The 12796-nt window shown below is 44.1% G+C and overlaps 1 protein-coding gene across 1 annotated transcript in view; it reads left to right on the top strand.

The window, feature by feature from the left end:
* The window catches only part of HK2 (hexokinase 2), a 59786-nt gene that overhangs the window by 25753 nt on the left and 21237 nt on the right, over positions 1-12796 (top strand). The window contains exon 3 of the mRNA XM_081265048.1: positions 8852-9000. Within this exon, the coding sequence (XP_081121174.1) occupies positions 8852-9000 (149 nt within the window). The remainder of the gene's footprint in view (positions 1-8851; positions 9001-12796) is intronic.

Raw genomic sequence — 12796 nt, 5'->3', positions numbered from 1 at the left:
TACAATCCATTGAAAAGCTATAAACTTTCCAGTCACATTCTAATTTTGAAGTACAGTGTCTTTGTTCTGTGTTTCTCGCCTCTTTGTCTTGGCTAGTGTGTTAAGATATAACTGCCTTATCAGTAGGTCGAGGGCAAATCAGTTTCAAATTGATCCATCAACATTTCTGCCCTCCCCTGAACTGTGATTTATGTTCACAGGTGAGTGAATCTCCACCTTACACAGGCTTAATTCCCCTAGAGAGTAGGTAATGGTGGTATTGGTGGTGGTAATGATGATAAAAATTGTAGATGTATTAAAATGCCAGAAATTGTGCTAAGCATGCATGAATTCTATTTTCTTTTTTTGGTACCACGGATTGAACTCAGGGATACTCGACCACTGAGCCACATCCCCAGCCCCTTTTTGTATTTTACTAGATAAGGTCTCACTGAGTTTCTTATCACCTTCCTTTTACTTTGAACCCTGGATCCTCCTGCCTTAGCTTCCCTAGCCGCTGGGATTTACAGGCGTGTGCCACTGTGCCTGGCAGCACGCGTGAATTCTTGGTAGGTCCTCTGAACTTCATTCTGCTGAAAAAGAAACTAGATTTAGAAAGAGCAGCCAACTTGCCCAAAGTCATAAAACAAGCAGGTGGCAGGGTTGGGATTTTAGTTCAGCCAGCTGGATGCCAGTGCCTGGGTCCTTAAGCACAACTCTAGTGGCACATTTTATGTGTATGTATTGCCCATGTGGCTAGCACAATGCATTCATTCTTCTTTTGGAAAGTCAGGTCTAGCTGATAAGTTTGATTAAGAAAGACCTCTGTGAGACTTGGCCTTCTGTGAGGCAGCGGTATGCCAAGTTGCCTTGTGCCCTGCCTTTGAAGAGTGGAAACTGTCTTCGGGGAGATAAAGCTTACCCAGATGAGACAATTAGAGAGTGATACCAGGCCATATAATGCAAAGCACATGATATGATAAAGGGAGACTGGGCTGGTGATCGGTTGCATGGAAGCCAGTGAAACCCTGAAAGAAGGAAGCCCTTATCTTGGTTGCTGCACATTATATCAACAGCCATGCAGTAAAGGCCTAAATCAACAGCTAGCACACAAGCAAGTTAATAAATGGATTTATGTAGTACCGATAATATAAATCAAAGATTGCCCCGATAGCCTCCCTATAGTAGATGGCATTTACTTGCGTCACACATTGTGCCTTGACTGTGGTGAATTTTGATGGTGTTCGTATGAGTGTGCGTATATGATATCCGTGTCCCTGTGTCCTGGGGTGTTGGTTAAAGAGGAGGTTATATTATCCTGCCCACCTTTGTTTTAACAGCTGATGCAATCTGAGTATAAGATTTCTAATAAATTACCTGAAGTCATGTGGCTAATACTGTACATGTTAAAACAGGATTCAAACCTAGATCTTCCTACCTAAAAAAGTTAACATGCTCAAAGCATGCACAATATTGAAACATAATCATGTTTTAATCCTTTGGAGGATGATTTCATCTCTGTGGGGCTAATGGAACACCTCTCTGTGGCTGGCACATATTTTGAAAGTATGAAACATTCCAGTGTGAAAAAGCAACAGACTCTGCTTTCTGAACCTACTAACCATGTGCTTTTTGTATGCTTTAACTCCCTCCCTTCAGTTGGGCTTCATTTGGAGCAGCTCTATTTTTTTTTTTTTTTTAAGAATGCTGATTTTATTTGGGAAAAAAAGTATCTTGTTGCTTAAAATGGTTTCTAAACCAAAGGCGTAGAAGATCCTGTTTCCATCTTAATTGATTGTACCAGACACCAGCATTTACTGACTGTTAAGCACAACGATACAATAACTTTAATGATAATGGGGTCACTTTATTGCTGAGCTATTAAGCAGAGGTGGGCTTTGCATTGTAACAGAGTAACAGGATCCTGGAGCTTAAGAAAAGGCTGCCAGATTTGGTAGTGACTGTGGTGGTTCCAAGTACATGGAAAATTGCACCTCAAAACCTGTGTCTTGCTGGATTGCCTTCCCAGGACCTGGAGATTTACCTTATTAGTTCTCCATGCAGTTGGAACCCATGCCCTTACATTCTTAGAGCAATCCATACTGTGTGTGAGCAGGGGAAGAACAAGGTCTCCTCAAACCAAAGCCATCTCATGGAAGGTGATCCAGGATGTTCAGTGCATTCACCTAGGACCACTGAAAATGCTAATGCAGGGCAGGAAGGGGCAGGTCCCTTTGGAGGAATTGAATTAATATGGGGCTACTTCGGGAACTGGAGAACTGGATGTGTGTCTTTGATCTGCCTCAAAGTTGAAGGCTGCATGCTTAGGCATTGGGTGAAGAGGAAGAGCTGGAAGAGTATGGTTGGATCTGGTGCAGTACAACCATTCTGGTGTGCTTGGGACTCCCCCAGTTTCACCACTGAAAGTCCATGTCATAGGAAATCCTTCCATCCTGGCAAATGGGACAGATGACCATCTGCATGGCCTGGAACCCAGGCCTTTGTTGCTACTTAGCTGGACTGTCATGGCAGCCTTCTAGCCAGCCTCCCTTACCTTACCGCCCCCAACTCCAGTGAAAATGCAAATCTGACCTGCTGAAGAACCAAGTTATTGGCAATGTCATTCGCTGCATGCTTGCAGCCATGTTATATAAGCCTTGTGTCATAAGGACACACTTTGGAAATACCATTTTCTGGAAGCCACAAATCAGAGCCATCTTGTACAGTTAAACCAATCCACTGTCCTGCCTTCTGGATATGTGGGCATGCCATGGACTTCCACACATGGCCACTGCATCTACATGTCCCCTTTTCTCTGTCTAGCAACTTCATATTCACTAAGTCCTGGCTGTCTTGTGTTGCCTCCCAAGAAACCTTCCTTGTCACAGCAGAAATAATCCTTCCTTCGATACTTGTTCCCTCTCTCCCTGTTGAGTCTGGGCCTGGGGTTAATGTAGTACCAGACAGCTAAGAAGTTTTTAGTAACTGTCTCCCATGATCATTGGCGAAACAACTAGTGGCAAGAATGGAAAGTACTTTGTGAGATGGTTCAATCACAAATTCACTTTTTATCAATTAAAATAGTGATTTTTTTCAAACATTTTTTGAAATAAAATTTTTTTTCCAATTTTTCAATTGTGGACCCCAGTCTCAAATTTAACAAAATGAAATCTTACAGGATAGAGCCCTATGTAAAAGATAGAAGCACTGAGAAGAAATAAAAATTGGAAGTGAGGGTATAGGAGGTTAGCTGTATCTTTTTTATATTTGTTAGTTAAATTTTTTTGTTGTTGTGAGCTGTATCTTTTTTGGGAGGGCAGGTACTGGGAATTTAACCTAGAAACAATTTTCCACTGAGCCACAGCCCTAGCCTTTTTTTATTTTTTATTTTTGTTTCGAGACAGCATCTCACTGGGTTGCTTAGGGCCTCACTAAGTTGCTGAGGCTGGCCTCAAACTTGGGATCCTCCTATTTAGCCTCTCCAGTTGTTGGAATTATATGTGTGTGCCACTGTACCTGGCTGTGAGCTGTATCTTAATTAACCTCCCTTAACCTTCACTAAGGGCAGACCTTGCCATCTTTATGGATGCCTAGCACTCTGGGAACACTAAGTGAAAGGGACTCCTGGGAATCAAATCATGGCATTTGCAGCTAAATGATGGAATTGGAGAATATCATGCTAAGTGAAGTAAGCCAATCACAAAAAACAAAGGCTGAATGTTTTCTCTTGATAATGTTTTTTTCTTGATGTTGATCCATAATGGGCGTGGAGGGAGCATGGGAGAAATGGAGGAACTTTGGATAGGGCTAAGGGGAGGGAGGGGAAGGGAGAGGGGCGTAGGGGTAGGAAAGATGGTGGAATGAGTTGATCATCATTAGGTACATGTATGAAGACACAAATGGTGTGGTTCTACTTTGTGAAAAACCAGAGAAATGAAAAATTGTGCTCCATATGTTTACTATGAATTGAAATGTATTCTGCTGTCATGTATAATAAATTAGAATAAATATATAAAACGAGGAAAAAGAATAAAAGAAAGAGACTCCTGCCGTCTGAAGTATCTTTAATTACCTGAGGCTGGGGAGTGAGGGGCTGGACTCTGCTCCAGCCTCAATCAACCAGGGCACTACCATTTGTTAACACAGTTGCCTCAGATGAAAGGACACTGCTGCTTAAAAATACAAAACAAAACCAAAACTGTTTGCAAGAGCTTAGAGCACTGACTGGCACTCTGCTCTGAGTGCCTGAAAGGAACAGGTGGTGATCTATTTTAATGAGTGGCAAGTACCTAACGATTGAAAATAGACCCTGTTGGAAAAAATATAACTCAGTCGTTGCCGGGACCAGATACCTGTTAGTACACAATATTAACAATGCTGGAGTGGTGGCACCAGATGAATTAGTTATGTCACATCAACTAAGGTTACATTGACCATCATGGTCAGGTGGTTAATCAAATGTCATTTCAGTCCTCAAGGTTCCCCTGTGACAGGTGAGTTCCCAGGAGAAATTAAAACCCCTTTATCTTGCTGACCTTATGTATCTGATAAGAGTGGAACTGAAAGTGGGCTGCCCGTATTCCAGGATGAGAAATGAGTCAACAAACAAACCCTGCCAGAGGGCACCTCTTCAACTCTCACCGTTGGGCAATTTGGTGGAGGGTGGCACCATCAAACACTCCTATCCAGTTCCTCTTAGCTAGAGACCAGTTTCATTTCTTTGGGTGTCTTCCTTCCCACCCCTCTTTTGGTGCCCCTTCTCTTGCCAGAGTGGGGAGTCCTTCAGCAGAGAAAACTTGGAAAGTGACCTACAGGGTGGGAACAATGGTTTGATATAATTGTATGGGAGAGAGCATCAATTTGTGGCTACCAAAAAGAAAAAAAAAAAAAAAAAAGCCTGTATCAGTAGGTTCTGAGTTCCACTATAGAGAAGGGTGTGTCACCCTTTGCTAATGGCTATGTACCTGCCACCTCACTTGCCCCATCCTCCACTCAATATGGAAGGTCCAGTCTGAGAGGATATAGCCGTCTAATAAACCCAGGGATATGGGCTGTGGTTACTGATAAAAGCTTAGGGTGTCTGCTTTCTTCCTTGCTACTTTATGGCTTCCAGAAACCATGAAAGATGAGGGTGTGGTAGCAAGGGAAAAGCACAGACTTTAGAGTCAGATGGACTTGGTTTCCAATCCTAGCTCTCATTTACCCCAAAATGACCTTAACCAAGTGATTCAGCTTCTGAGACACAACATCATTTCCTTTGTCACCCAGGCCAGCTTGGGGCCTGCTGTCACCTCAAGGTCTTATAAATTGCTGTAGTTAGTGAAAAATTCCCTATTTGAAGATTTACAGCTTTCCTTTGAGCAGCCTCCTTGCTCATTGCAGCAGAAACCTTTGCTAGTCCTGGATTTGAATCTTGGTTGGAATGACTTGACCTGAGCCTGGTTTTCTCCTTTGCAATTTGGGATTAGGGTGCCTAACTGGGTTGTTGAAGATCAGTGAGATGTTTATAAAGAAAGAGCACATTGCTTACTTCAGTTTCTCTCCTGTTAAAGACATCCACCGTTGGGCCATCAGTCTACTAAATCTCCCTATCACCTGCCTCTATCTTTTTTTTTTTTCTTTTTAGCATAACCATCCAAATGGGAATAAGTCTGAACTCTGTGTTAGGGATAAGAGAAATGAAGATAAGGTCCTGGATTTTATTTTTCAAAAAGATCATAGAATTTTAGCTGGGCACTGTGGCCATAATCCCAGTCTCTTGGGAAACTGAGGCAGGAGGCTTGCAAGTTCATGGCCAGTTTCAGCTACTTAGCAAGGTCCTAATCAACTTAGGGAGACCCTGTTTTTTTTGTTTGTTTTTTTTTTTTTTTTTAAAAAGGCTGGCGGGTGTATGGTTCAGTTCCCTGATAAACAAACCTTTGATGATCCCTTGCCTCCTTACATTAGAACAGTTGTGACCATGTTTAAGAGGAATTGGAGAGATCTAGAAAGGGAAGTAACTGAATACAATCTTTATTCTTCAGAATTTTTAGAGATAGGACACTAAAAATCTTCAAACTATGAATATTTTGACAATATAAAAAATCAAATCTTTCTGCATGGGTGAAAGTAGCATGCATCAAATTAAAAGATAAACATCCAACTAGGAAAAATAATTGCAAATATATAACCATCAAAGCTGTTTTCTTTACTATACAAAGAGTTTTTTTTAAGAGTCTAAAGATAATCATGACTATCTTAAAAAAACAAAAACAAGTCATGAATAGATAATTCACAGAAAAAGAAACTCCATTCAACCTTTCAAAATGTTAACTTTATACCAATGAAAGAAACCAAGTTTAAAGAAATCAGATATCACTTTGACTTAGCAGATTGGCAAAGATTAATTGCTACATAACATGGGACACTGTGTGCCCATGCCACAAGGGCAACACGCCAGCTGAGCCAGAATTCACAAGGTCTGTCTGCTGTCTCTGTGGTCCAGCACTGAACCATGGGGGACTGTCATGCATGGTGGGGATATGGGCACTAGAAGAAGGGTCTGTCTCCTGTCCTGAAGAGACCACCTTAGAATTTATGGAGTCATTGTGCTGGCTCAGATTCCGGACTCAGAAGTAGTCCTTGGCTGTGATAGTTGGGGTCATGGTGTTTGTCGAGGGGTCACAGGGAATAGAAATGTGGAAGGATGAGGAGAGATGTCTGCTCTAGATGAGCCTGTTGTGAGGAAAGCAAGGGATGACATTCCTTCTTAGAACAGAATTTTCGACAGAACTTTATTATTTGTGGTTTCCCTTTAGCCCACCAGAAAATACGGCAAAACCACATTCCTGATGGAGCTGTGCCCCTGCAGTGAATCCAGCTGGGCTGGCCTTGGATGATAACCAACCAGGGCCAGCCCTGGCTGCCTCGTCCCCCGTGGTCACTGATTCAGCGGATCGTGTGTGCCCTGGGCCTCAGAGTGCTGATGAGGCAGTTCATCTTTGATTTTCCTTTTCATCCCTCATGACAACCACCACATAGCGTTTCCTAGAATCTGGCTGAGGTCCCACTACCAGGGGAGGCTCAGAACCGGAGTGTCTGGAAAAGTCGCCCATGGCCATGAAGGGGGCAGAGCCACCCCAGACGGGTGGTTGCTTTAGTGAGTTGGCAGCTGTAGTGTGTGATGAGGCTGCCTCCAGATGCCAGCAGGGAATGGACAATTAGTCCTCAGGAGGAATGCTGAAGTCACTGGAGCTGCTTCCAGTGACTTGGACAGATGTCTGTAGTCTCCCCTGCCATCGTGGGCCTGGGAGACTCTTCAGCATACATGTGGGGCAGTGTTTTCTGAGAGCCTGGATAGAACATACCTGTGATCTAGTGAGCATTCCTTAAGTTCTTGGCACGGCGCTGGGGGCATAACGTCTATTTTTTTCCCTTCACAATAATCCCATGAAGTATGCTGTTCCCATTTTAGAGATGAGGCAGCTGAGGCTCAGAGGCTCAGGAACCAGTCTTGGATGAAAAGCGATTGCACCAGGATTCTCATGTAGGTAACATGGGCAGAAGAGGCTGTCTACCAGTGTCATACCTCCTGACAGCTGGTTGTGTGCAGATGAATCCTGAGGAATCTCTAGTGCATCTTGTCTGCTCCCAGTGTCCCTTTTGCACTCGGGGACTGTGGTGGTGTTGTCAGGGAGTTGGCAAGATTTAGCTTTTCTCAGGGCCAAAGAGCTGAAGGTGCTCAGGGGACCTGGGCACAGAATGAGCCCTTCATTTCAACTAGCAAGAACAGTACCCTACCCTCCTCCATTGTACCTTATTTCAGTGGCTGGCTTCCACTGGGAAAGAGGCTAAGTGTTGACAAACATGTCAATTAGTGAATTTCTCAGGAAATTACCCTGTATCCTTCCAGAAGCCGTGCTGTGTGGTAGGGCAGCAGAAGACTCTGGGAGCCATTATGGGATGAGGAGGCTGGGTGCACGTGAGCTCTCCTCCTCTCCCAGCCCTGGCTCTGGGCTCTGCGCCTCTTCAGCATTTTCATTCTGTGCCATACAATGGGCCACTTCCCTGTGGCCGGCTGTATTATTATCCAGAATCTGGATGTTTCCTGTCTGCACTGCTTGTTTCCTGGCGGGAAGGAACTCTGCCTTTCTGGTGCACGTGAAGATTTGACCGAAGATTTGACCGATTTGTGTCTGTGGGAAGTTTTAGAGACCTACTGTCCCCTTTCTGACTCCTTCACAGCTCTGGGGGTTGAGTGGAGCAGCTGGGTGGCCTAACTCATGTCTTTCATACTCTGGGGTCAGCATCCTCTCACACTCTAATAAGCCCGAGATCCTCTGGGGGCACCTGGTTGGCTTACTTGCTAGGCCACTGAGTTCATACAGTTGTTCCATTCTCCTCCATCATGTGACTCTTTGATTCTGTAGTAAGAGATCACCATTGCAGCATGCAAACATTTTTAGGCAGTTTTGTACGGTGGTCACAATTTGGCACAGGTCCAGGGTTCAGACCTGCTGGATATTCTGAGGATATAGAAACAAAACTGAGGCCTGGATGCCTGGCACAGGGTTTACTGGGGTCCATCTGCTCCGTGAGGACTTGCAGAAAACCCTTAGGAGAGTCAGTCTTGAGGGGTTGAGCACCCTATTGTTGGATGTGAAAATGCCTCATTGTTGAAGTGAATTGTAAAAGGAAATTATAAAAGTGCTTAACATTAAGGAGATCAAATCTAACTGTGTGTAGAAAAGAAGTAAAATCCCTTGGCCATGCAGTCACCTATAGATGGCCAGTGTCCATGAAGGGACTCGGGGTTTGAAGTCTTGATTGGTCTCTGTGAGGCAGTTTCACTTTGTCTTCCCCAAACTGACAGTGTCCCCTTCTTTGTGTATAGAACATGGAGAGTTCCTGGCTCTGGATCTTGGAGGGACCAACTTCCGTGTGCTCCGTGTGAGAGTAACGGACAATGGGCTCCAGAAGGTTGAGATGGAGAACCAGATCTACGCCATCCCTGAGGACATCATGCGAGGCAGTGGCACTCAGGTATGGCCTCTCTCTTAGGGTCTAGGAATGCCTTCCTTGAGATGTCCTTTCTGCACCTTCTCCCACTGCTCTCAGATTGGAGACGCTATCATGAAAGCATTCCTGGATACTAGCACAGCTGTAGGGATCCCTGTCAGCCAGAGCCTGGCTCTTCCTGCCACATTTTATATGCAGCGGGTGCTCAATAATAAAAGGAATGCCTGCAGGAGAAATGGAGTAGAATGCTCTTCAGCATTGTCACATCTTTGGCCTAAGGCTTGGGAGAGGTGACAGCCCTCAGAATTTTATTCCCTATTCTTCTACCAAACCAGGCCACTCCTGGGAAAGGAATTCCTGATTATGAGCAGAGCAAGTGAGGAAGGTATTTTTTAGATCCTTTTTTTTGACTTTGGAAGTGGCCTTGAGGGTAAACCTATTTTCCTTGCTTGAATGCTGGGGTTGGAGAAGGAGCCTGGGTCTATCTCTGTGGAGGGCGTCACATGGCTCCAGCATAAAGTCAGGGAGACACAGAGGGGTGAGTCTCTTCCGCTGGCTCCCCCTGTGCCTGTGTCATGCTGTTGTGTTGAGGAGGTTGGGCCTCCATGTGCAGACAATCTGGCCGAGGGATTCTGGGCAAGTAATGATGGCACTTGGTAGAGCATCAGTTTATTCATCTGAAGAGAGGGATGAGAGTATGGAAACTGTGGTGGGGATTCGAGGAGAGGAGGATGCATATTAAGTATTTCACACAACCCGGCCCATAAACTGGCACTCTTAACTATTTTTCTGTCCTTCCAGTTGCTTCTTTGTACTCTGCTGTGGCCGTCATGGGGGATGTGATCATCTTTTCTTCCCATTGCCTCCCTCACCCATTCTGAGCCTCATCCCTCAGGTTACAGATATTTGAGAATCAAGTAAATAAGACAAAACCAAAAATAGCACCTGAAGTTTGGCTGTGCTTGCAGTTCGCTGAAGATGTGTTAGGCGGATTTTTATGTCATCTGACACATCTTGGTAGCCTATTGCTAACCCTTCAACACCATGAGGGGCACAAGGACCTCATAGTCCTTGTAGAGTCCCCCCCCCCCCCCCCCCCCCCAGGGCCTGGCAAGGGTGTGGGACTCCAGCAGACAAAGTGGAGTATCTCTGCCAATCCAGAAAGAGAATTCATTTCAAACATTTATGATCTGGGTGAAATTTTCCTTGACAAGCTTACCTAGAAATCTCTTAAACCTTCTAGTTTCTGTTTTTCATGTATATACATAGGCAAAATGTTTTAGTCCAAATTAATAAACAAAAACCAAAGAGTATGAGACCTACATGGAAATGAAGAACTGTTGGGTTGTTAGGAAGGTTTGGAATCAATGAAAAAAAAAAAAAAACTATATAAAAATGGAACAGAAATAAAACTAGGAGAAAATATGGGTGTTGATTTTTTTCCTAAGCAAGAGAATTGATATTATATATCTAAAATGATAGAAAGTATTTGGAAAAAAGACAGAAAGGGAATCTAAGGGGTTATTTTAGTGTTATAAATTAATGGTGCTGTTTTTTTCCTATACCTCCTACCCCTTTGGGGGTATTATGTATGAGTATTTTAAGTAAAGGAAAATAAATGGATTTTTAAAATGCAAATTTAGTTAAAACCAAGACCAATTTACCAAACTCCGAACTTGCAGAGGTTTCTTGAGGAACTCTGAACCTGGGCAGAGTGGGTCCCTGTGTAAGATTCTAGAGGCAATTCTGCTCTTCTATTGGGGAAGTTGATAAACAGAGAAAATATGAGATGTATTAAACAAATTCCCAGTACCTTCTTCCTGATACACTAGTCAAAATGATCTTTAGTGCAAACAGTTTTATCTCCCCAAAAAGGAAGTTGTCTTCTGCCACATCACTTCCATTTCAAAGCAGTAGGTCATAAACCTGAATAGCAGCCACTTACAATATTTAAGGTGTATCTTGTGGGAAGGGGAGTGAGTGGATCCTTAGACCAATAAAGAAAAGGAAAACTTTCAAACTCCACACAGTGATGCCCTTTGAGCCTTTTTATAGCAGGAAGGTGTTAGCTCTTTCTCTCAGCATCTTATCTGTAGGTTCCTCAACTGACAGAAAAAAGGTTAGGCTTCCAGTTCAAGGAAGCAGATGGTCTCCTCTTCCCCACTTTAAAAGACGGTGGGAGGCTGAGACAGGAGGATTGTGAGCTCAAAGTCAGCCTCAGCAACTCAGTAGGACCCTGTCTCTAAATAAAATACAAAATTGAGCTGGGGATGTGGCTCAGTGGTCCAGTGCCCCTGAGTTCAATCCCCAGTACCAAAAAAACAAAAACAAACAAACAAAAAAACTTCTTTGAACCCAGCACTGGCCAAGGGAACTTTTTGCAGGGGTAGAACTGCTCACTATCTGGCCTGTATGATTCTGTAGCTGTCAGCCTCTTGAGGCATTGAGCACTTGGGAAGTGGGGCTACTGTGATTGGAGACGCTGAATTTTATTTTTATTATTTTCTAATGAATTGAAATAGCCCCAGATGGCCAGTGGTTACTTTCTGGGCAGGGCAGTATTTAAAGCATCTTTACTGCCTTTCTCCTCTGCCTTCCCAGCTAGGGAGGGAGCCGTGGTCAGGGCTGGTGAGGGGAAGGTGACTTTCTACTTCTCCGTTTAAAGACTCTTCATCTCTAAAGATTGCTTTGTTTCTTTAAACAGCTGCTGCAACTTCCTTTTTGGGGGAATAAAACTGTTTGTACCAAAGATCATTGACTAGTGTGTCAGGAAGAAGGTGCTGGGAATTTGTTTAATACATCCCATATTTTCTTTCTTATCCACTTCCCCAATAGAAGAGCAGCACTGCCTGGGGATAGATATCTCTAGAAACCCTATTTGCATATTAAAACCCTTGACCTCTGTTAGAGGAAGTTGGCGCTTGTGCACTGGTGCTCTCCTTTGGTGAGAGACCCCAGTCCTAGCTTAGCACTTGTCCTTGAGAATGTTTTGGTTTAGAGGTAGACTGACGTTCAGTATCAGTTCAGTATCAGCTGTGGTTGACTTCTTGGGGATCAGACTGAGGGACAGAATCCACCTAGGGAGCCCAGTTAGAACTGGCCCCTCCCAGGTTGGGCTGGCTCTGCCTTCCAGCTGCCTCCTGTTGACCATACCCCAAGCATGGGGAGCCAATCAGGACTGTGAATCTTCCCTCAACCTTTCAGTTTCTAAGTAAATGCAAATAATTTTCTGTGGTTTAAACCACAGCATCAGGATGAGGGCTTATTAGTAGATTGCTGGGCCTCTCAGAGTTTCTGCTATGGTAGGTCTTGGGAGGAGGGCGACTGGATTTTGCATTTTTAACAGGTTTCCAGGTGATGGTGGTGGTGGTGCTGCTGGCCCAGGACTATTCTTTGAAAATCTTTAGTAGAATCTTTACTTGTTTCTGGAAAGGAAAAGATAGTTGTTCTTTTCCACTTCCCCCTCCCCCACTTAGCTTTTCATTTTTGCCACCTGGTTAACCTTGCACTTGGAATGTGTTCAGCCTCTTTGGCGGCTCCTTATATTTTGTTCCCCAAACCTCTGGCCTCATCCTCTCAGCATCTGGAGGGTCACCAACTTCTCTTTGAGGGTGCTGAGTGGCCAAGAAGGAAGTCAGGGGGCTTCCTTGGGGCTGATTGAAAACCTGGCTCATTGTGAATGCATCTTTCTCCAGGGCTGAGGAGCTGTGGGTTCTGCTCAGCATGATCACAGTTGTGAGAGTGCCCATCCACAAAACCCTATTCTTTGTTGCTCTTCAGAGAGAACTGAGTCTTCCGTTTTTGAAAGAAGAAAACAAAG

This window comes from Spermophilus citellus (genome assembly GCF_964194105.1).
Source record: "Spermophilus citellus genome assembly, chromosome: 13".
Classification (NCBI taxonomy): domain Eukaryota; kingdom Metazoa; phylum Chordata; class Mammalia; order Rodentia; family Sciuridae; genus Spermophilus; species Spermophilus citellus.
This window is presented reverse-complemented; position numbering and strand designations above follow the sequence as displayed.